This window comes from Pygocentrus nattereri, chromosome 16 (genome assembly GCF_015220715.1).
Source record: "Pygocentrus nattereri isolate fPygNat1 chromosome 16, fPygNat1.pri, whole genome shotgun sequence".
Lineage (NCBI taxonomy): Eukaryota > Metazoa > Chordata > Actinopteri > Characiformes > Serrasalmidae > Pygocentrus > Pygocentrus nattereri.
Genome location: NC_051226.1, coordinates 15,592,466 through 15,618,022, shown reverse-complemented (window position 1 = coordinate 15,618,022; position 25,557 = coordinate 15,592,466). Strand labels below are relative to the sequence as shown.

At 38.9% G+C, this 25,557-nt stretch overlaps 1 protein-coding gene across 2 annotated transcripts in view; it reads right to left on the bottom strand.

Moving 5' to 3' along the window:
• capn5b (calpain 5b) overlaps window positions 1–25,557 on the bottom strand; it is a 41,857-nt gene that overhangs the window by 3,832 nt on the left and 12,468 nt on the right. For both annotated transcript variants that reach the window (XM_017718915.2, XM_017718916.2), the window contains exons 3-12: window positions 16,105–16,236; window positions 11,135–11,343; window positions 10,679–10,871; window positions 8,332–8,525; window positions 6,774–6,851; window positions 5,423–5,618; window positions 4,665–4,787; window positions 4,011–4,207; window positions 3,667–3,788; window positions 286–422 (exon numbers count right to left, since the gene is read on the bottom strand). In XM_017718915.2, the coding sequence (XP_017574404.1) occupies window positions 286–422; window positions 3,667–3,788; window positions 4,011–4,207; window positions 4,665–4,787; window positions 5,423–5,618; window positions 6,774–6,851; window positions 8,332–8,525; window positions 10,679–10,871; window positions 11,135–11,343; window positions 16,105–16,236 (1,581 nt within the window). The remainder of the gene's footprint in view (window positions 1–285; window positions 423–3,666; window positions 3,789–4,010; window positions 4,208–4,664; window positions 4,788–5,422; window positions 5,619–6,773; window positions 6,852–8,331; window positions 8,526–10,678; window positions 10,872–11,134; window positions 11,344–16,104; window positions 16,237–25,557) is intronic.

Sequence of the window (25,557 nt, the reverse complement as noted above, 5' to 3'; positions counted from 1 at the left end):
TTAATTATAAAAACTTTTAATAAAATGTTAGCTCTTTTTAATGTTAGACATTTTACCACAGTTGCACACCCTTGCTCTTGCCAGAATACAACACATGCAAATCTTCATCATCTGTTGAATGCTGATAAATGTTTTTTAACAGTTATCTATCAATTTATTAACAATCTGCAGCCCTAAAAATAACTGAATCATGGAAAAAATCAGAGATTTCATAATATATTGACTCAAACCAAATTGTTGGGAGGTCAGGGATTTACACTCTTCCAAAAGAGGCTTTACACTTACCTCAATGTGAATGCCCTCTTTTGGCTTTTTGCGATAGAACACCCCTTTGACGTCAAAGTTGGGGCAGCGTGTGTCCTTGTGCACCGGAGAACGAACCTTCTCCCCTTCACAGGTGATGATCACATATGGATCTGAGGCTGGAAAAAGACATCTGACTGTAATGCCCTCAGACATGTGCCATTCCACAATGTGCACTGCTACATCTGACTACCTTAAATAACAACAGAGCTATGCACCACATATAGAGATTCAGGCAAAACTGCATGGCAAATGGGATAGAGACAAAATACTTTCTATTTATAACCAAAACTAGAATCACAAGCTACAGCTAGGAATATCAGGCTGTGTGGAAATCCACTTAAAGTAAAGGACAAATGCAAGGGCGTCATTCTGTCTCCGTACAGATAGTCCACTCAGATAGACCAAAACAAATTTTGGAGATGGCCTACAATCTAATAGAGTAAAAAGTCATACTGTGCAAAGGTAAATAAAAATTTGCCTTCATTCTGAAATATACATGTTTCATGTCTATTAGAAACTGTAGTTTGTTTAACAAATTGCAGTGAAGCAGAATAAATCAGCCACTGTGTGGAGAAAAGGCCACATTAGAGTTTTCAGACTGATTAATAGCAGTGCTGCCCTGGGTCTCCATGTCAGTGTGTTTCTCTTGGGGAGAGGGAATTTATGCTTACTGCCACTAAGATGCAGTGCCTCTGCTGTTGATGTCACACCATTTCTTGTGAGGAAGCAGGCAGTGGAGCTCTGTGTGCAACGAAAAGAGTTCCCTGTGTCTTTAAGCTGAGGAGAGCTATTTAAATGGCCTTAGCATCTAACACATCGCAGCATGGATATCACACCACTGAACAGACCAGGTAAGGAAGAGGAAACACTTGTAAATACACCATAAACTAAATAAGGGCAAACTTAAGTAAATATTGGCCAGTATCAAAGTTAATTTATTGGTTTTGGTTATTTGTAAAAATACTCCTGCTAAAACACCAACCGGTAAAAGCATCTTGTTTAATGGTCTAATGAACAAATACGTCTAATTTGTGGTTAATAAAACATGAAAAGTACATATAAAATAATCTTTAGCATAAGGATAATATTTATAACCTTAAATCTTTATGTGAAGATTTTTTTAATGAAAATCAACAAAAAAAATGCTAATTAACAAGAATGGAAACCCACACAGACACGGAGAGAACATGCAGACTCCACACAGAAAGGACCCTGGTCACTTAGCCAGGAAATCAAACCCAGGCCCTTCTTGCTGTGAGGTGACAGCACTACCCACTGCTGCCTAAACTTCATCATTTTTTTGTAAATGCAAGGTCATTCCAAATTTGATGCTGGTAACATGTTCCATAAAAGGTTGGGAGAGGAGCAGGTTTACCACTGTGCTATATGATCTTTCCTTCTAACAACACTTCATAACCATTTAGGGACTAAAGACATCAATCCAGTTTTGCCCCCATTCTTCTTCCATGTCGTAACAGCAGAATGTGGTTTGCCGTTGTCAAAATGTGTTTATCTTATTTTAAATTTATTTATTGTTAAAGGTGCTTTCACAGATATGGATGTGGCCAATGCCATGGGCACTAATACACCCCCATACCAATGCAGCCTCCAGCTTTTGAAATTCACACTGGTGAGAATCTGGGTTGGGTTTTCCAGGTAACACTTTATTTGAAGGCTACCTACATAAGGGCTTTATGATGCATTCATAAGCACTGAATAATGTGTTTATGAAGCACTACTTGAACATTTATTAAGTGCTTATGTCGGTTCTCGCAACCTGACATAAGATGTTTTATGAAATAAATGACATTGTACTGACATAATAAGAATAAACGTTGAATATATTTACATCACTAAACATATTTAAAACACTATACATAATTGCATCAATCATCTTATCCATGCCATGGAGGGAAGAGGGGGTGGTTTCCAGGCATATTTAACCTGATATCAGTACAATGATCTTAAGAATGCTGACATAAATAGTTATGTATAGTGTTTTAAACACTATAAATTTACAAACACTTTACAAACATCTCTTAACAAACATTAAAGTTCCTCCTCCCACAGCCTGAGTTGACTGAAAAATCACTGTGATGAACCAGTTATTAATCTAAGTGTCAAACTTTTCATAAGGATGACTGAACTGCGCAGTCTCCTCAGCAGTGCATGGGTTCACTAGTGATAAACTTAGCTTTGGTATCTTGTGCATGTGTTCCATGACAAAGTCTATGCATGCCATTCACTGAAAATCACATAGCTACTCAAGTCATAGTCAAATTTGTGAGATTTTGTTATTAGGATATGGCAAATTTTTGGCTTAGGACATGAAAGGGCAGGGGGATTATGGGAGCAGCAGAGGAGTGAAGCAAGCGATAAAAGCCAAAATAACGTTGAGAATTTTGCATTCACTCTAGTATTCATTGAATATTTGAATAATTGAATAATTGAATTTTTCGGGAATTACATGAACAAAACTGCCAACTGTAACAGAAAGGTGAATTCACTGTTAATTAAACAAAAATTACAGCAGTTTTTTTCATATACTTTATCAATATGTATTTTAAACCACGTGTCAGGCTCCAGCCCATGTGGGCTAAAACACTGCAGACTTCGGCACAGTGCCTCATTAAACCCACCTGATACAGCTCTTCAGCTAATTAGCAAGGCCTTCATGAACTGAATTCAGATTGTTAGATGAGGGTAAATGCTAATATCCATAGCACTTTGGCCCAGAAGGTCCCCAGTTTGACAGGCCTGCTCTAAATGTATTCTAAATGCATTCTGAATATGTTACTTTTTAATGTATTGTAACAGAATATGTTGCTGAATACTTTTCATGCAGGGTATTCAGTATTCAGCCATGACCCCTTTTTCAAAGAGTTCCCAACTCTGTTCTTAAACTGGACTTTGGATTATTTGCTGATGCATTTTTTGCAAAGTAGTGAGTCTCAACCCATCCTTGCCTCTAAATGACTAGGCCTTTCCTGGGAGCTCCTTTAATACATTTTATTTCAGATTGAACATTTTATAGAGTTCATAGCCTTAAACTGCCCCTGTTTCAACTTTTTTGGAATATTCCAAAGCATCATTTTTATAACAAGTGGACATTTACAAAAAATAATGATGGTGATTTGGGATAAATAAAACTAAAATATTTTTTGTTTAAATTCAGGTCCACGTAGATGTACAAATAATTGCTTTCTGTTTGTATTTGCATTTCCCATATTGTTCCAGCTTTTTTAAAACTGAGGTTTACAAAACTATCAGACACTTAAATTTTTGTCTGTCAAAATCAGTGCGTAGCAGCCAGGACATATAGAGACCTATACAAATGACATGCAGTCTTGAAAATTTTACCTCCATTAGAGTCTTGGCCCTGCAGGCCCTCGGCACTCAGCACATGCACCTGGGTGACTAGCTGAGGATATCCACACATGCCCGTCCAGCACGTCTGGGGAGGCTCGTCCAGGGTCAATTCTCTAACATGGCACAGTGGGGATGGCAGGATATCAGAACTTTCTGACCACTAATGACTCTTCAGGTACAAAGCAGTTATCAAAGTAGAAGCTATCACAGAGCGATTTAGAGGTGGGTCTTCTAGAGGGATAATAGGGGGGTTATCCTTCCTGGCCAGGATAGGAACCAACACAAAACCAATAAGAGAGCAAATTAATGAAGGAACCGTTAGTGGTTTGGTTTACTTGCAGTCTGAAGGCACATCAGTGAAAACTCGGAGCAGGAATTCTCCCTGCTGGCCAGGGTCAAAGGTCGTAGGGATGATGACATAACGGCCCTCTTTCAGCTCTTTTCTTAGGAAGACGCAGCGAGAGTTGATGTAGATTGAGCCTGCGACCTTTTGCTGGGCTGAGTGCATGCGGTACTTTCTGTTCAGCTCCACCTAGTGAGAGGGACGGTATACTCATGCTTTTTCAGGACATAACCTTGTTTATCATGCACAAAAACACATATCAAGCATATGTAACATACTTATCAAGGGTTAATGTTTCTATGTACAAATGATATTGCCTTCCATTCTCCTATTTACATGATATTTTTAAGCTTCAAAGGGATTAGTTACATTACATTTGGCATAAATGTACATTGTATTGATGTTTGCAATGTGTTCATATGTTTAGTGGGCATACAATGCACTTTGTCTGACTATTTATTTATCTTGTACCTACACTCATTACATTTACATTACATACTTCATCCTTTTTCCACATCTGTCAATGGAAAAGGACCACCACAGGACTACCCTTTACCCTACTGACAATTATTTGGGACGTGGACCGTTTTCAAATTTGAACATACAGTGGCCAATGAGTGTTGGTACAATGTACTGTGTACAGTACCCGATGGATGTCAAAGCCAATAGCCAGGTTCTCTCCTTTGCCTTCTTTTGGTGTGGCTCTTTTCTCTTTCTGCTGCAGGCAGATCAAGACCTCATCCTCCACTTTCCTCACATCAAACACATACTACAGAGAGAAACATACTATTAGTAAACTCCTCAACTCGTCTCAATAAAACAAGAATTCCACTGATTTTTCAACATTTATACAAAATTAAACAGCTGTAAACAGATGACGTAAAGATGAAATCATTCAGTGTGGTTTGATGTAAAACTGCCCTGTTCTATAAAAAAGGCAAAACTGCCAGTGGTGATAGGAACCAGACATCTGAAGAATTCAATGCTTCTAAAAGTCACATCACAGAATGTTATTACAGGAAATGGTAGGAATATGCTGCCTAATGCCTGAAACATTGATTTGCAACAGTTCTGAGATCCGGGAGGAATCCATTCATGGCATAGTGGTATATGCAGGACATTCTGAGGTAAAACAACCCCTAAAGGAAACTTTTTTTTTTTTTGCAGATTTAACATTTTACCATTATCAGTATTACATCTAAGATTCAGAAGACAGTTGTAGATTTCCTGGTGATTTTGGGTAGTGAATTTCACCACCAGTCACTACCAGAGCCAATACTTTTTTCTACAATTAACCATTTCACATCAAATCCCTTTAAATGACCCTTTTTAAATCCAGACCACTGAATTATGTAGAACATTTGAAAACATAGTGGAATGTATAACACACACATATACACTGACCTGAGGGTTCTGCAGGAAAGTGGCTTTGTGATTGATGCAACCTCCAGAGCGGTTGCGCAGTGGGTCATCCCGGTACACCCAGGAGCCCCTCATCACCTCCTCCTCCCACGTCTTATGGATGCTCAGGTAGGACGTGTTGATCAGTCGACACAGAATCAGGTCAGTAAAGTAGTGACAGAAATCCTCAAAGTTCATCCTAAGGGCACAGACAGAATCAGCATTTCTTCATTTCATCATTTCTTCTTACTCCAAATATAGTCAGTCAGCAAAGACATGCTTGATGGTATAGGTTTGCTTCTTTAGTTTTACACTGTAGCAACAAGGTTAATATAGTAATAAAAAGCTTATACGCCAACCATTACCACTGTGTAAACTCCATATGCCTTGAATGACAAATCAAGTCAAGATTTTAAATAAATAGATCTGTTTATGTAGTTTGAGGCCTAATGTAGTGTTTCATGTCAGTTTCAGGCATAAACATACAAAACTGCCTCATGAGCCTAGACGTGCAATTTATGGGCCACAAGCCTGGTAAAACACAAAATGCGCTTCACTTTCTCATAGGAGATATTAAATGTGCGGTTGATTACATATTCTGCTCAACTTACAAAAGCATTTGGTTTTGTGTCGATTTTCCGCAACTTTTTAAAATCTTGTGTAAATTTGCTTTAGGATCTCAAAAAAGTGACTTCCTTTAATAGTGGCAGTAGATATAGCAGTTACATACACTTCAAACATATGCTGAAAGAATGTTTGCTATCAGAATAATGCTGTTTAACCTCTCAGTACCACATATATGTGTGAGAAGACATGCCACAAAATGTGCCATTATGCAGCCACAGTATGTCTGTGTTATTATTTCACAAACTATTTTCTTAGCTGGAGTAAAATAACACCCTGTAGAATGTTTTGGTGGGAAAGAGCTTAATAAAGAGCTTATATTATCACTGTATCACTTAATCACTGAACTTTTCTGTTATGTCTCAAGCTTGTTAACAACTCTCTTATTTCACTGTGCCTTTTAAACCCTGCGCCCCACAGGTGAGCAGTTAGAGGGTGGGGCTATGTGCAGTCTGAGTGACAAGCTGCAGTCAGGCACACTGGGGTCACATCAGGGACATTCTGCACTGCGCAAGCGCTCATACGTGCATCTGGCCCAGTGAGTCTGCTCTACAGTGCTGCCTTGACTGGAAGTTAGATTGGCAACTGATAAAATCAGCTTCACTGTAGCCGTCAGAGTGCAGTTTGGGAAGATAAGATGGAGGCACTTAATACAAGCCTCATGGGACTGTCCTTGAATGTAAGACAGGAGCAGATTTAGCACACATGAAAATAAGTAAAAGGCCCTCACCAGAACTCTCCATCGTCCTGAACAGTGACGCCCAGCTTCTCTCTCTCACTCTTGCTCACCTTCTTCCACTCCTCTGAACTGCAACACACACCAGAGTCATCATTTACGTGGTGCTCATCACTCGAAACATACTCACGTGCAGCTTCTCAGACATTTCTGGAGCACAGTAATCTTCACTACAGCACTTCTCATCAAACCCTTAATTAATATTTCATTAGGCAGAAATATGAAGAAAGATTGCATTCGCCTCAATAAGATCTGTCTGGCTGGTAGGTAAATAATTCAGGGCCCAATATAACCGGTTGCTGTGCTGTTGCAGAGCTTAAACAGAGGATGAACACAGTAGAGGAAAAAAGGAGAAGATTTCCCGCCTTCAATTATAATTGCATTTCAATTTCACACACTGCTGTTGTGGAGGAAATTTAGGTTGACTGTCGTAAAACAAGAAGGCAGTTATTTAAAAGGGCTGACATGGATGTGAAAACAGCCCCAAACCCTCATCTTTTCCACCCCACCAACTCCCAATTTTATACCCACCTGCCTGGCTTGATATCTCAATTTCACGGCAGCGAGTGATAAGAATAGACACTTCAGCTGTGTGTTATTTAGACTGAAAGGGTCTCAGGGGAGGACAGAGGGATGTCTCTCTAGTCTCTGTGGATATTTGCTATTACGCTGCTGTAAATGGCAATATAGCAATATCTTTGTGTTCGTGATAAGAATAAAGATGGAATTAATGACAAAGTATGACTGTAAAGAACTGTCACAAATGTGTGATTTAACTTATTAACCTCTACAGAGCCACCAGCCTTGAGTCATGCTTACTGATTTCCACTACAATCTTTAAAAAGGTGCCCAAAAGGGGACTATTGTACTGTAAATTTCCAAGCACAACTTTTGGTTCTCTAAACAACCCACAGAATAGTTCTTTGTGGACACTCCAGCCTAAAACTACAACCCCAATTCCGATGAAGTTGGGACGTTGTGTAAACATAAATAAAAACAGAATACGATGATTTGCAAATCCTTTTCAACCTATATTCAATTGAATACACTACAAAGACAAGATATTTAATGTTCAAACGGACAAACTTTATTATTTTTTGCAAAAATAATTTATAAAAATATTTTTTTATTTAAAATATAAAAAATAATATTTTGTATAATTTAATATGTTATTTGTTATATTTGTAATATTCTGCTGTGCAGCATTGTATCCTTCAGCTTCATTGGTTTTACAGAATTCACAATTTTGTGCCCGTTTCTGTGTTTTCAATCATTAGTGTTCTCTTATTACAGATATTCGGCGTCTTAGCAGTACTGTTAAAAAACAAATTCAAACATCCACTTCAAATAGCTTGCTGTTCCTCCCACCTTCAAAATATGTCATCAGGAGTGGGGTTTCTTAGTCCTTAGGCTAGATAATTTCGCTCTCAAAACTGTAGGAGACAAGTAGTCATACTTACAACAGACGAACAATTTTCATTTTCATACCATTTATATGTTTTTTTTCCTAGAACCTTTGTTTTGAAGAATGTATCTAGTGCAGGTCGCTCACCTGTCACTCCAGGGCCCACTCCACTCCTTCTCCCCCCAAGGGTTCCTCATGCGGATCATGTGCAGCTTTTCAGACTTGAAGAAGGCCAGCAGTCCATGGCCCAGGCGTACCTTCCGCACATCCGTCACCGCATAGGCGTGGCCTTTTACCAGACCGCAGTCCAGCCGAGCCTCCATGTCCTCCACTGTGGTTGCCTGGGCAACAGCGGGTAAAAGTTATTTAAACAAACAGTGACTGCCTGGGTGAGTTTTGGGGTAAATTGGGCACAAAAAATTGGGTATCCACTACTACACTGCTGTAAGATGGGAAGTAGCAATTATCTGTGATAAGAATAAAGCTGGAACTAATGATGTAGCATAAATATGCTGACAGATCACAAATTGTTGATTTAAACCAGGTCTAGTCATAGTCCAGATTAATTTATCCAATCAATGAAAGCAGCATGAAGAACACTGCTGTTTAATATGATGTGTAAATGACAGCAGGAACATCTATGCTATTAAGGGGAACATGCTGTGAGAAGTTAAAGTTGGAAACAGGTGACTTGTGTAAATCTTATAATAGCAAGTTGTACACTCCAGTGATCACACGGCTCAGTGTATCTCAGGAGAAAATGAAGCGTTCACAATAAGACAAGCCATCTAAACCTCCTGTGACACCCATCATTTGTCAAAATAAACAGTCTCAGATTGGCTTTGTGTGTTTAGAGCAAAGGGAAGAGTAAGATAAAAAAAAAGCAATTAGGCTGAGTCTAGTGGAGGCATGGCTGAGGATGTTAAAGAGCCTTTCCTGCATTCCTAATACAGCATTCTTTAGACAAAATTCAAATAAAAAAAGCAATAAACTAACTCCAGCCCTGAAGTTGTGATAAGACTTGATTAGGCTAGCTCTGTTCTGTACTGTAGATTAGTTTAATTCCTATACTTGTTCTGGTGTTCTGAGATTGTATCTATGTGTTCAGATGTGCAAATGGATTCCTGAAAATGTGATAAAACAAAATTGGGTTCACTGAGACCCCAAGCATTTATATGGACTGATATTTTTGTGTGGCCACAATGTTCTTGGTTGTCATTATGTTCGTAATGTTTAAATGTGAATGAAAAAAGGTTTTTGTGGATAACCATCAGAGCCAGTTAACCACTGTGGCACATCGGTGACTGCGTTTCTTCTAAAAGAAGGAATGGATAGATAGAAAACAAATGAGCACATGTTATTACTAGAAAGCCTAGAAAGACAATGAGACTACAAAAAGATAGGAGTCATGGGGCATGCAATCATGGAACCACTCAAAAAAATATAGCTTAAAACTGCTTGATAAATAGAGCAAAGCTCAAATGAATTGTTAGACAAGCAATAGAACATGATGGGGAATAAGTTATTGCCAGTCTCCTTTTATACAAGCAAGCAGCGGTTTTAAAAAAAAGCACTGAAAATTTTTATTTGAATTTTTCTGTGTGTTTCTCTGCTTTCAAATTCCAGGGCAGGGATGGCAAACTGCAGTCTGTATGCAGAACCGGCAAAATATTTTAGTGGACCGAACCAAGTCCTTGAAAAAAAAAAAATGTAGCAAAGCCGATTATCATGTGCATGTTAAAAATGTTCATATTTCACCTAAATATGTGAACGTGAACCGGCATGGCTACTATAACTGTCCCATGTTGCAATTAATCCAATCCAATGCATTTGTGTAAACAACTTTCACTAAAGGTAGCTCAACAGAACAGAGACAAAAGAGCTAAATATCAGGTCAGAAAGAAAAGAAATCAACAGAGAACTGTACATTTTTCTCCTTGATTCAAGTTCATAACTGGAGTTCATAACTATGATGCTGGTCAAAAGTGAAAAAAAAAAAAAGAGCCAAAAAAAGTGCCACTGTGTAACAAATCACTTTGAATGAACTTACCCACAAAATCTATTTCTAAGCACAAAGAATGTCAACCCAAAGCTGAATATGAACGCTCCAAAAAAGGTTCTCATCCATTCTCTGACAACAAGTATAGCCTTTTTTAATTTATTCTTTAATTGAATTTTATTTTTAATTTTTAAATTAATATTATTTTATGAAAACATAATATTTTTATTATGAAATGTACATCATATAATAAAACACTGATTCATATCTAGACTTCAGAAACACAAATCATACCAAACCTGAAAGTATGTGCATTATTACACTTGTAGTGTAAAGTAAATCAGGTCAAATTAGTTTTTAATACTATAAACATCTTCCTTGTATTTATTTAGCAAATGATATTCAGTGGAACAATACAGATGAGGTGAAAAATCATGATCAGATATAACGACACAACTGTTGTATAATTCTTGATAAGATCTCAAAGTCCCCCACCCTGATGGAGCAGCTGATGAGGCCGTCTCTGTTGTGGACCTTCAGTACTCTCTCAAACAGCTGGTTTCTGGCCGTCTCATCCTGAGCATACTGACCCTCTAGCAGGTCCACAGGTTCGGACACCCCGCCAGTAAAGTCCACTAAAGCATCAGCTGTGTTGCCACCATCCAGGGCTTCATAGCAACCATACACCCTGCAGAAGTGAAGAGAATGAGGTGCCTTACTTTAGTAGATAAGCTTCCACAGCTTTCTTATTATCTTGTGCTGTTAATTCTATATCTCTGTGTAATGAGTAATGACACAGTGATCAGCTTCTTTACATGAATGAATAAACAACAATACTCTTGATGTTTTCTCTTTATTTGATTGTAATGCTTCCGTGGATGTGTTTGCCCCTGAGGCCATCCTTGGTGTACTGACAGTTTTGAAGTATATTTTTTTAACTTAAGTGCTTACTTGGCATAAGCCTTCTCCACCAGGGCACTCCAGAACTCATTGCTGTCATTTGAGTGGCAATACACTAGCTGGTTGTCTACTGTGGGCAAGCGGTCATCGATTACCACATCCACCCACTCTCCAAAACGCCAGAAGCGGAAGTGGAAGATTCCTGCATATGAATCAGGTTTTTCTGGATCCCATTCCTGCTCCCTCCAGTCAGGGATAACCTGAAGATGAAAGAGTGGCGAATAAACATCAGTACATTGATTTAGACATCAGTACAGTGATTTAACCATGGTTAAGGGGTGTTGTTACAATGTGAAACAGAGTGCTTAAACTCCCTTTTGGACATACATTTTGAATATAAAGGGCTTTAATAATAGCTTAAATAATATAGCCTATAATATATACATAATATATAGACATAACATCTGAAGACATTTTTATACAACGTACATTTTTCTTGAGTGTTATGATGGTTCAGATAAGTTTTAAATTATTCAAATGCAATACGTCATCATTTCTCACAAACATATAACAACAGAAAATACTTCATTATTTAAACTATGAAAAACACATGCATGTAGCTTTGGACTTCACTCGCTCGCTCATGTTTAGCAGTCTGAAGTTTCTCCAATAGATACTGCTATTAGCAAGCAAGTCATTTTTCTGAGCATCTTTTCAAGAGATTAAAGCTCACAAATGCATGTGCTTCAAATGAGCAGTGAAACGGTTTTATATCATCTAATATCATCGAAGCTAAAAACCATATAAGCTAAAGATAACATAGGTCTAAGCTGTAGTTAACCATGTGTTTGTGGGGGGGCTGGAGGAGTGATATAACCATTAATCCCAATTTTATAACAAGAAAATATAGTACTGATTATTTTTATATATGTTGCCTGGACATAATATAGATGTGTAGAGTCTTATGCATGCAGACATGGAGTATTTTCTAATGACCAGTCAGATTTTAAAACCAGAACTGTCTGATTGTAACACCAGGCTTATAATTACACCCCATACATGCCCTGTCAGCCTGAGCTCGCATCCTGAATAAAAGACCAAGTTAATTAATCACTATGAATTGCCTAATGTGTATTTATGAGTCTCTGAACTCAAATAATTGTCTCCGATGCCTTCCAAAAATGGAACAGGGGTGATGTTTGGCTCTGCATGAGCATTTGCTGCTTAATCATGGCCTGCCATGTGATTTGGCTTTAAGAGTTCCCCATAGGCAAGTGGGCTGGAGAGCGACTTCCTGTGGGGAGGAGCCTTGCCAATCAAGGTTTCCAGTTTAACTTTGCTCTGATGACCACTTTCGCATATTTAGCATGAGCTGCTGTGAGGATCAGGGCCGGCAACACAGAAGCCCTCATCCCAGCAGGACGGGCAGCAATTTGCAGAATGATAACAACTCCTGCTGGAGAGGCTTCAGAGTGATTTAGAAGCCATGGAGGAGAACCGACTCTCTTTCATCGCCATGCAGCTCCTATGAGACAGCACAGAGATTGGATTTCAAGCACAGTTCTGAGGTAATTGTTCTGAGAACAGCAGGTCTATTACCTCTGCTGAAGTACATGCTCTGATAGTGACTACAGGTGACATTTTTCTCTTATCAAAAGAAGCAGAGCTCTACCTCTGCTGGTACCTTTCCCCTACACATTGTAATGCTGGTCTTTGTACACCAAGAATACCAATGGCATCCATATCAATGTTCACTACGCAACAGGTACTGACAGAACAGTCACACAGCAAAGGCAGCGGTTCCATATTCCCAGAGGGACTCATAGAACTCCAAACATCACAGCATTGCGGTTGCCTTGAGCAAAAGCCCTCATGACAGGAACCCCCACTGTGGTACTATTTGCTTTATAGTATGTGAGCAGATTGGAGTGCTGAAGACAACGGAGCAGCAGGTGGATAAAACAGACAGAACTGGACATTTTCCAAAGTGAACTGAAGTCACAATTCAGTCCTTAGAGAAGAGAGATGGCCAGATGTACTCATGAGTCCAGGTGCTGCACAAAGTGCACCTTGATGTGCCTAGAATATGCAGCCACAATGCACCTGAATTTAACCATTGATTTTCTAAGACAGCAGCTTACTATAAAAGCTTTGCATAGTCACACCCACTAACAGCTTACACATGATGCACAGGGTTTACATGGTACAATGAAACAAGGTACATCAGGTCCTGGTCAGTTGATGGCCGACATTCTTTCAGCACTTGTTTGAGACTTGCGTCTCTGTCTAACCACTGTATTTGTTGCCATTGTTGATCTATTAACAACACACCTGATGCAAATTTCCACCTTGTTTTAAAGTATGCAGTGCACGCAAATCAACGCAAAACAGGCTGCAGCTAGTTGCTCAAACTTTAAGAAACTGAGCAGAATATGTAATATGTGTGTAATATATGTGTAATATCTCCACAGACGTTTTGTGCAATCCTCCCACGTTTTACCCAGCCCTTTCTCAAATACACATGCATGATAAAGAGAAGCGAATATGAAGCGAACCACCCATAAACTGTGTGTTTAAGCTTATGTTCGAGTTTTTACCTGAGACATGGGCAAAATGTGTACAATTTGCAGCTGATTTTGGCCCAGTCACTCACATACTCACGTTTTTTCCTATCCTTTACTGTATTGCCCTGTAATTTTCCAATGGAAATCAATGCAGGTGAAAACACGGTGGCACTATATGAGATGAGTCTTAATCTTCATCAAATAACAGAACATAATCAAGTGCAGTTCAATGAAAGTTTTGGTTATAGTGTATTGTCATCTTTAATTAGGCCAAGAGTAATTAATCTAGTATGAAAGAACAGAATTGTGAATGTCACACAAGCACTTTGTACAGGCATGATATCTGCCTACAACACAGAGTGCACCTAAAGAGAGCTCCCAGCTCCTACCATGACCTGAGCTGACATTACATTCTGACCCAGAGCTGACAGAGCTGATGTGCAGCCTTTGCAATACTGTGGCCAAAAGAGGCAGCACAGAGTGCATCGCTTGCAACCCAAGAAGCATGTCTACTGCCTGGATTCCTCCCAGCAGGCTTTGCACATCATCTAGTGGAATGGCCACCTCCTTTCGACTAGGTGTATCTCCTAGCTCTGGACACCAGACCTCACACTCTTGATGAGGCACCAGCTCCTGGATAGTGTGGATAAACCCATTCAGTGATACAAGGCTGACAGGTGTCTGGAGAAATGATATCTGCAATGTCCTATTTACCTTTGAAGAGGGCTGCAGTGCAGAGGCCACTGAGTGTTCCATAGAGTTTGAGGTGTTTGAGTAAGTAAAAGACAGAGAGCATGGTTGACCAAACACTTGTCTGCAGTTTTAAGCTTTGCTCTGGTTGATTTCTTTAAGAAATATATAAATATATTAGCATGGCAGTGAGGATGCAGTTGTACTGTAGGCAGTTGTACTTTTTTCAGTGCAGCAACTCTGTCCAGTTCTGGACACTTTGGATACTGAATCAAGATAGAGGTAATAATTTGGTTTATTGAATTAGTGATTTAAGTGTTCTAAGATACTCTTTTGTGAAAATTCCTCTGTGCAATATGTATTAAAGTATCATTCTTGTCAGGCAAACTCTGAGGATCATTACAGTCCTCATTTTAGTCCTCAACTTAAATAAAGACAAAAATAGTAGGATTTTACATAACATGTATTACTATTACTCTTAAATGCAGTTGGCACATCAGCAGAGTAATTTAAGGTGTTCCTTAAATAAAAGTGTGTGTGTGTGTGTGTGTTTGTGTGTGTGTGTGTGTGTGTGTGTGTGTGTGTGTGTGTGTGTGTGTGTGTGTGGAAGATGGAGCAATAGAGAAGAGACATGAGGTCATGGACAGCGGCACATTGTCCCCCATTTATCAATGCCTGACCCTGTCAGGAAAACAAACTGCAAGGGGAGCAGAGCAGCAGCAGTAGCAGCACTACAGGGAAGCCCTGAGAGACGGCCTGACCAGGTCTGCATGGGTTTGTAGAGAAAAGTCCTTTGCATCAGTTTAGTGCATCAGATGCATTCTGCCTGTGTATTATTAAATTTGCACACAAGCCTAAACACATTTCTGGGCCACGAGCATGGGAGAAAATGCAGCACACATCACAGCAAGACAGAGGCACAAGCCTTAAACATGTGCTGAAAAAAATGTACCAGAGTAACACTATTTCAACTGTCAGAATCAGATGTGCACACTGTCAGAGTTAATGTCAACTCTTGTAGAATGTTTTGGCGGTAAAGATCTACGTTTATTAACATCACTATGGCTTTCTGAACTTTCAGATTTTCTCTTTTGTCCTGAATTTGTTTCTATTTGTTGTTATACTGAATATTCATCTGACTCAGTGTGTTTAATCTGATACTGACTGGTTTAATCTGACTGGTTACAATCAAATCAATGCAGTATTAAACCTGCGTTGTTCTAAAGGACAAGAAGTCAAAAAAGTATTTTTCATGCAACAGTATGGGCAGAATAATACATTCATGCCAATTATGTACAATACGTGCAAAATTCTTATTTAACAAACTTTTTACTGAGACAGTAAGCATTTATTTGCTCATAAAAACACTAATATTAGAATTAATGCTAATGACATTAATGCAATAAGTAGTGATTTTATGTGCATCAATGTGTTTGTTTAACCATTTCCAAACCTCTCTTTGAGGATGCACGATAATACTTATAGTTGTAGTTATCATCCAATACCTTGTCTAGCTAATCAAGTGTACCGGTGATGTAATTTAATAAATCTGTGATGGCTAGGGGTGTCCAGAATGAAGCCTGGAACCAAACTTTTCTTCTTAAAACTAGCTTCTCAACTACTTGTTACTTTTTACTGCATTATTGATGGTTTATACTTATTGAAATCATAAACAATTCAACACAAGACTGACATATTTAAATCTATGGTCACATTGTGCAAAGCTAGTGTTTCACGACCAAAACACAAGAAGAGATACAAACTTACCTTCTGCCAGAGAGACTCCCGCGAGGCCAGACTGGAGCATGCTGCCACAAACCAGCAGTTTCCCAGTTGCCCTTGGTGCAGGTCATGGGCACTGATCCCATCCACAAACAAGTGAGGGTCATCACACAGCTCCTGGTGCAGAGAATCAGAAACCAACAGGAGGGACCGGTTATAAAAACAGAGTGGGGAGTAGACAGGACTTGCAAAGAATGAGGAATAAACTCACATGGATAAACACAGGGGAGTGGTAAAAACCTGACAAAGACCAGGATTCTTGTAGATTAAAAGGACAATAAAAGGAAGGAAAGGAACATGAAATGGACGTCCATGGATATCCTGAGATGGAGACCACAAAGCTCTTCTCACATGAAGGAGGGAGGCACAAGAATGAAAATAGATGGTGGCTACAGGCTGGAGTCCACACTCAAATTCAGTAGACATTTACAAGCTACAGCTCAGCTGAAACTGTACTTGTCTGCTCCTTTTCCCCTTTTCGTCTCCTGTAGGCAAACACTAACCTCATAACCAGTTCTGACTTTCAACAGCTACCCAGAATGTAAAGAAGACAGAGCTATTTTCACTTATCTTGTCATATCTTTTTTTTTTTAATGCACCAAAACATCACAAATACACTTAAACAAGCAGTTGCTGCTTAGAGGAATGTATCAACAATACCACAGTCTACCTGCTGTGTGCCTTCAAATAACAAGAAAAATATAACATCACATGTTATATATGTTATGTATTTTTTTAAATATGACACTACTGGTGCATTTTCCAATGATATGTATTATAATATTTAATAAATTCTGTCTAACACTGAGCATAGTACATTTTGTTCAACATTTTACATACAGAGTTACAGTAAACCCAGTTAACCCTTTACAATGGCAGGCTCATTACATTCTAATCCTTATTATTTAGTAACTATATGGACTAAAGTACAAATGTGCTTAGTTTTTCTTTGCTTTAGTTATATAAGTGTGTGATAAGACTTTGGTCCTGCTGGCAGGTCTTGGCCATTTAAGGGACCTATGAAGCTCTCTTTGCACTGCACTGAAACACGCAGTTGGTCAGTGATTTCTATGTACTGACAATATCCACAACACACTCCAAAAGGTACACTGTGATGTCATGACATGATCATATATCCTGCCCACCTCTAACTTTTTTAAGTAAGTTGAGTGGAACATGGGGTGTACGCGAAAATCTTTGTTTAGAATGTTTTCTTATGTTATATATATATATATATATATATATGTATATATATATATATATATATATATATATATATATATATATATATATATATATATATATATATATGCTGTCATACAGCCATAGAAAAGGACAGACTGAACAGACATGTATTTGATAAGAGCCTTTCAGGCTGAGACATAGCACAGACCCCTTAATTAATTTCATAAGCATCATGAATTTGGACGAGACAGCGTGACCTAGTCAGCCTCGATATGTCAGTGGACTCTCGTCACTTCGGACAGAGTGCAGCATACCTCTGCACTGACCATAGGAACTGTCTTAGGCCAGGAGGGACAAAGAAACAGAGGAACAGAGATGTTAAAGGAGCCGAGAGGACAGCAGACAAGAGCCAGGCCCAGTCAGAGTGCTACAGAGAAGGGGAGCAGAGCAACACTCAGTGTGTGCGTTTGTGTGGGAAAGTGTGTAGACTCACAGGCTACAGCTCATTTACTCTCACCACTCACCCCCAGGAGACTCTACAAATGAGTGCAGGAAAAAGATTAAGCATTTACACTGGAGTCTGAACTGCTGCCTTATGGCCTTTTTCACAATGCACCAGCAAATTTCACTATATTTAAATATGTAGAGCACAGTGAACCTCATGCTTGATTTAAAGGTGCGAATATCATATAAAATCTCAATTTCCACACTTTTATGAAATTGAAGCATTTGATGTACTACACAAACACTGCTAAACTTTTACAATGTATTGTTCCATAAACTTAAATCCATGAATACATTTATATATGACCCACCAGTTCAGCCTACAGCTGTGCAACCTTGTCCACAATCTAAACACACACACACACACACACACACACACACATACACACACACCTTCCTGTTCTCTTTGCTGCATGAAATGCTTGCCAGATCGTAGTAGGTGGTCCTGTATTGGTTTCAACAACTTTTCTCAATAACTCACGGACATCACAGGCAGGATATATTTTATTGCACTCCTGCAGGGTAGGATGATGAAGTGTGGTGATGTCTCAAACACATGGACGCATGCACACGCACTGGAAAACATACACCTCTATTTTCTGCCACTCACAAACCCAACTCAGCACAAGACTGCGGCCTTTCTGTGCGCTGTCTTTCCATTTTGTCCACTCACACATTCATGCAGCTGTATGTTCCCACTGTATGAGTGATTTTTTATCTAGCTGTCTCTTGTCCAGACATGATAGCACTACTGTCTTGTTTGTGTGTGCACAGAGGCTGAGTCAATGCTCACAGGGGACAAGAATATAAATAAAATCTTTAACGCAGTGATTCAGTGCTGGCTGCAAGCAACAGACGACAAAATGTCAAGTGCTTCAGAAACACCTGTCCAGTTCATCCGCTGGCCAGATGTCAAACAGATTTTAGTCTTATTGACTGAGTTTAAAGACATCATAGGGATTAAACATGTAACAATTTCAGTATAGCATCAAAAAACAGAAAAATGAACATTCAAAAACTGTCAACATGTTTCAACTATATTGCAGATACACTCCTAAGCATCTTCCAATTTCTTTCATTCACTGCCTTTCATGGAAACCACAGTCAATGATCAAACCTATGCATATGGGTGAATCCTATCAGAACATTAGAGGTGGGGGCTGGGCTTACGCTACCCATACCCATGCTCAGATGACCTGGCTTACATATTCTAGGGGTTGAGATTTTTGAGGCTTATTTTATTAGCACAGCAGCAGACACGTTTGGAGAACTTGTATTTATCTGAGCCAAACCAGCCTGTGTAGTATCTAAATCTCTACAGAATCTAGTTGTTAGACCCAAAAACATGGTTTGAAACTCTTAACTCCTCTCGGATAGATACTCTATTATATATCTATTCTATTATATAGATTGGTACTTGTGTACAATGTGTTAAGTTCACATAATCTTACTGAAAAAAACAAGCTTTCTCAGTACTATTGTGTGAAAAAAAGCAATTTATGGGGCACTATGTAGCTTGTAGTAAGTATGTACTGTAAGTCTGAACCTATCAAAGTTCAATATAATGAAGCACGCTAATGTGCTTTATAATTGTGATGTGTGGACAGAATATTTACAGATAGGACCCGCTTTGCACTGACATAGCTAATAATGTTATGAGTCCTGAGTTGTTAGCAGTACCTGCGCAGTTAGTAGTTGTCTAAACAGAAAAAAGATAGCAGCATTTTTAACTGTTACGGATCCAAATTTATGTTCCACATTCATCTATTAAATTGGCGTTTAATAAGAACTTTTAGCATTCTGGCTAAGCCAGTGATATACTTTACAAGTAGCATGTGGTGGTAGCTTAGCACACTAAAAGCTAATTTAGGTAAATTGCAAACTGACTTTAGAGGACAACAACTCAAATCTGAATGAATAAACATAGGCTGTAGTGTATGGAGCTGTTAGCTAATCAACTTTTACTCCACTACTGTGTCCACAACAGCACTCGCTAGCCTAGCATTAGCTTAGCAAGCAAGCTAAAAAAGCTTCACACACAATAACACAGGTCTTATTCACTTTTACAATGAGAGTTTATTTTTGTTAATGAGCCGCTTTTGAACTCATCTTCTCAATGTGTTCAAACACAGAGCGTTAACATGAAAAATAACAAACCATATTTAACCATTTGTAATTTAACAATTTATTATTCAACATACGTTATTGTTTTATGGTTTAACACCCTTAACATTCCAGGCCTATTACATACTAAGCCTTATTACAGTAACTATAGGGACTTAATGACAAACTGGCTGAACTTTTCTTAGGTTACAGCTGTGTGTAATAAAACGTTAGGCCCGCCAGCATTTAGAGGTTAAATTATGACTTTAGAGGTGCTTTAACATATAAAATATAAAAGATCCAATTAAATCTAAAATCATATCAAACTAAAAATATGTATATAATTACACAACTAATAGAGACGAACTTGAGCATTTTTTAAGCTCTGTCAATTCTTTGGACTTTCTCACATCTGATCAAGTCAGCCGCAATGTAATAAAAACAAATCAGAGCACTTCAAGTGCTTTCACATTGAATTAGTGATCAATAGTGCACTTGTATTTCGGATACCAATTGAGAAGATAATAAGAATGAATGAGACAGACTGAGAGAGAGACTGAGGGAAAGAGAAAAAAGAAGAAACAGCAATGCAGTAATTGCTTCTCTGCCACATCCTTAAATGCAGCCCACCACTCCCAGTACAACGACACTCCTAGCATCATTCTCAGTTATTCTGACCACTAGTTAAAAGGAACGCAATGCAGGTAGTTCATATTTATACATTCATTGTGTACTAGAACTGAGGCTTTAGATCTGCATTTAACTTTACACAAGTATTTGGAGTGGTTTGGTAGGGGGTTTATATATAGAAATATAAAGCAGGCCGTGGTTGGGTATGTGTGCATGTATGTGTGTGTGTGTGTGTGTGTGTGTGTGTGTGTGTGTGTGTGTGTGTGTGTGTGTGTGTGTGTGTGTGTGAAAGGATGTATGTGAGATAAGGGGCGGGGGGTGGTGCTTTGGGGAGGTGTTGAGTCAACTCAAGGTCAGTCATTTAGGCCTACTAGCTCAGCGGAACAGCCACCTCTGCGAACACACATTTTTAATCACAGCCTAAAATGGCATTCAATGGACAACCTTCCCCTGGGGCTGGGCAGTTTTAAAGATTCACATGTGTGGGTGTGTATGTGTGTGGGTGAGGGTGGTTATGAGCGCTCTCCTTCAGAAACCCAGAGAGGCAGGTAGTAAAAAAATGCAGTAAATGCATCATTACAACCAGCACATAGTCACACACCAGGTTTGTGTTTGCTTTTTAACACCATCAGCACATGAGGTTATACACATATCCCAAATGGGTTAAATATTTTTGAACTTTTGTCCAAATCCAATGCAAAAAAATGTCATTTTGGTGGAGAGACATGGAATTGTGGGCAAATATATTAACAATTTATTTTGTTCTTGTTAGCATACACTTTTGTAATTCTACTGAGATTAAATTTAGATAAGTTAGTTAAGATTTATCTTGCAGCCAGATTGCACACTGTGTGTCTAAGCACTAACAAACAGCATCATAGTTCAGCTGCAGGTAAAAAGGGGATAGCATTAGGGATCAACTACAGTGACCAGAAAAAAGGTAAATATCGCCATATGAGAGGGAATCAAAACTCCATCAGCTAATAAAGTGATTCAATGTTAACTTCAGAATCCTTTGATTAGTTTCCTTAATTTACTAACAACGTGTTTTTAAACCATGAAAAAAATCAAAAGATAAAGTGGACAAAGTGATATCTACTACTGCCCACTCTTGTAATATGAGCAGATCACATAGCCGATATGGAGAAATCAACTAAAAATGCACTTTTGTGTATTGAGAATGTGCTCTGAGTCATTTAAATGACAGTGTCATCATCAAGTGGAAAGAAAATTCTAATTTAAAAAACAAAAAAGCACAAAACACATAGTTAAGCCTCTTGATATACCAGTGTATTTGGTGTTTTGGCCTGCCTACGACCAAACACAGGAACCAGCTATTCAAATATGCATAAACAGAAAACAGCACAGTTTTCACAACGGTTTACAGCTATTTTGTTCTATGCAGTTTCACTATCATGAATTTCTCTTAAGCTTAAACTGTACATATTAAACTATCATGAATTTCTCTTAAGGATTGGATCAGTGTCACGATTGGCCCCTCCCAGTCTCCTCATGTGCTTTTGTTTACCTTTCAGTCCTGTCCATGTGCTTTGTGTTTGCCCCCTTGTTTTCTGACTCCACCCTGATTGTTGCCACCTGTGTTTCAACCTGTGTCCTGTTATCCCTTGTTAGCCCTTGTGTATATAAGCCCCGTGTTTGCCCTGGTCTGTGTTGGTCTTTGTTTGATGTATGCTTGAGTTGTACTTTTGCTATTTGTTCTCTGTGTTTAGCCTGTGTTCTGTTAGTCATGTCTGTCTCATGACCTGTTCGTATTGGCTATATGAACTTGGACTGTCAGGACCAATTTGCCCTCAATAAAAGTCGCTTATCTCAGCACGTGTCCGCCTCCTCACTCCCAGGCGTTACAATCAGCTATAGTCTTTAGTAGGTGCTGCAAACGTATATATGTACCTGCTTGGTTGTATGCAAAAGTTTGAACACTCCTGGACAAATGACATACTTTATTGATTTTCTATGTGAAAATAATTTAACCAATACTCTACAGTGAACACATTTAAATATGAAAAATTTCAGAGGATTTAAATGTACAGTTTCTATTTATTTGCTGAATTTAACATATTGGAAAAAATGTAAACATATGCCATTAAATATGCCATAACTTTTGTACCTGCCCAATTTTTTACTTTACCCAAATTATTTCAGCAAATAAACAGTAATTGTGGATTGCAAAGTGCAGAAATGCACTCATTTGATATCGCTGGTGTCGGACAAAAACCTTGTATCTCCAAAATGATAACTTTATGGGAGAAGGAAAAAACCACCTTTACTCTTAATGTAAGTCAATGGAACCAAAATTTTTTTCCAAGTAATTTTGGCCTGTTTCTTTTGGTCCATTCATCATGAAATTTACACAAAATGTGAAGAGCAACACTTTCAAATTATGACAAAAATAGAGATACAAGGTTTTCTTCTGACAGCAGTAATACGCCCCATATGTGTTATATGTATACTCTAAACGTACAGACGGGCAACAGAGTAAAAAATAATACTACATAACTTTCAAAATCCTAAATCCTAGATTCTAAAAACATCATCAGAGGACATCACAAATTTAGCATCCATCTTTAAGAATATGGTCAATTATAGCTCATCTGACCACATCACTTTGCACCAACTTTCAAATGAGATACACATGCACACACATACCATCAAGCGAAACCACTTCACTTCAGAAGCTTTTCTGATTTCTATTAGCAGATGAACTGATGGATTTCTAGAGCTGTTGCTAGGCCATTTCTGAGACTCAAGACAGACTGCCTGGCCAATCAAAGAACCATTTAGAGCTGACTTCAGAGGCCACAGGGCCACAGAGCTGCAGGAGGAATGGCCCTCATGTCATATGCTCTCAGTCTCTTTCATCTTCTGCTCAGACTGAATAGAGGAGGGTGAAGAGCAACGATGAAGAAACAGGCAACAGTTAAGAGCCACAGGAGCCAGACATAGACAGAAAGATGGAGGGACAGGAGCAGCAGGAGCAGCGGAACGACAAGTGAAAGACAGATGACAGTTCAGGGGTGGGGGTGGGGGTGTGGGGGGTTTGCTGAAGACAGAGGGTGACAGAGACAAATGAGTGGGGGTGAGACGAGTTTGGCGAAGAGTCCTAATAGTGCTAAGCATGATTTGTGGATACTCTTTATATCAAGTGCCGAGCGAGGATGTGTCGGCAGAGCCATTTCATTTTAATACCTCAGAGGCAAGAGACAACATATAAATGTCTTCACTGATTCAAAACAGCAGCAGCAGACACACACACACAGACAGAGAGAGAGAGAGAGAGAGAGAGAGAGAGAGAGAGAGAGAGAGAGAGAGAGAGAGAGAGAGAGAGAGAGAGAGAGAGAGAGAAACAGTGAATAAAAGAGAGGAAGAGAAAAAAGTGAGAGGTGAGAGAGATGGAGAAACAACAAAGAGGGAAAGAGCGGGAAAGAGAAACAGAGAGAGGGAGGAAGAGACAAACAGAATGAGAGGGAGACAGTAAGAGGTACAGACAGATACAGACAGAGAGCAAGGGAGAAAAAGAAAAATGAAAAAGAGAAAAAAAACAGAAACAGGGAGAAAAAGAGGAAAACAAAAAGAGAGAAAAAAGAGAATGTGAGCAGACAAAGAGAAAAACAGAGGAAAATGAGAGAAAGTGGGAAAATAAAGACAGAGAGACAAAGAGAGAGAGAGTGAGAGAAAGAGAGAGAAAGAGAGAGAGAGAGACAGAGAGAGAGACAGAAGGGGGGGGGGGTTAAAAAGCAATAATAAGACAGAAACAAGAGAGATTAATAGAGAAGGCAGAAATGGACTACACCCGAAAGGGCACCAACCTCATCAAACCTCTCAGCCCTACTCCTCATAAAACACCCCATCGTAATAAACTCTGCATAATCATTTAGAGATTAAAAGGCAATGATTATGCATTCAGCCCATACAAGCTTCATTTCCACTACTTTACAAACACAACCTAACCTTTCTTCTGCTACATTCTTAAAAATAAAAGTGCCAAAAAGTATTCTATGGAGCAATACACAGAACCTTGCCACTGAGCAGTTTCAGCTTTCTTAAAGAAAGATCCACTGATAAGTTCTTTAGGAAACCAAAAGTGTTTGATCTATGGCATCCCTCCAAAGAACTTTAGTACTTTATTTCTAAGAGAACAACACTAAATGCACACTATACGTCCAAACGTTTGTAGACATCTGCTCATCCAACACCTCTGAAACTAAAAATACTAACTAGGCTTTACTCTATATGTTGGAAGATGGCTGTGAGGATTTGATTTCATTCATTAGTGAGGTTACTGTTATTACATAACCACCTGATTGTAATTATTTCCCACAGTTGCTACCTTTTACAATCATATATTTATGTAAAAATGAATGTGAAATGGAAGCATTTTCATCAGTTGAATGGAGACAAATCCATTTAAAGAAAAGAAAACAGAACATACATTCACTGAGACATCATGAGTCGCATAAAAACAATGAAAGTTCTAATTTCTGATGTCATATTATAACATATATAACTTTAGAGGGCTCTGCGAGTAATGATTCTTTATTTATGCTTGAGCTGCATCATCATTTGGGAGCTATCAAGCATTGACAGGTAGGATGTAAGATAGCTAAATCAGCCTATTTGGCCACTTTAGGCTTGTACTTGCCTATTGATGCGATGATGATTGCGACAGGCCAACATGCATTATATGTCCAAATGTTTGTTAACCCCTGCTCATCCAACATTTCTTCTGAAATCAGGACTATCTGTATGGAGTTTATCTCTGCTTAAGTTTATCTCTGTTTAACAGTCTCTGATAGATGTTTGATTTCTTGCCATAAGCACATCAGTGAGATGAGTGAAGATCAGTCCTTGATCAGAAATGCCACTCCATCCCAAAGGTATTCCAGAGAATGCAGTACCACTGCTCCACAGCCCAGTGCTGTGGGGCTTTACACTCCTCTAGCTGACGCTTGGCCTTGGGCGTGGTGACATTAGGCAAAATAGGACATGGTGGTTTGC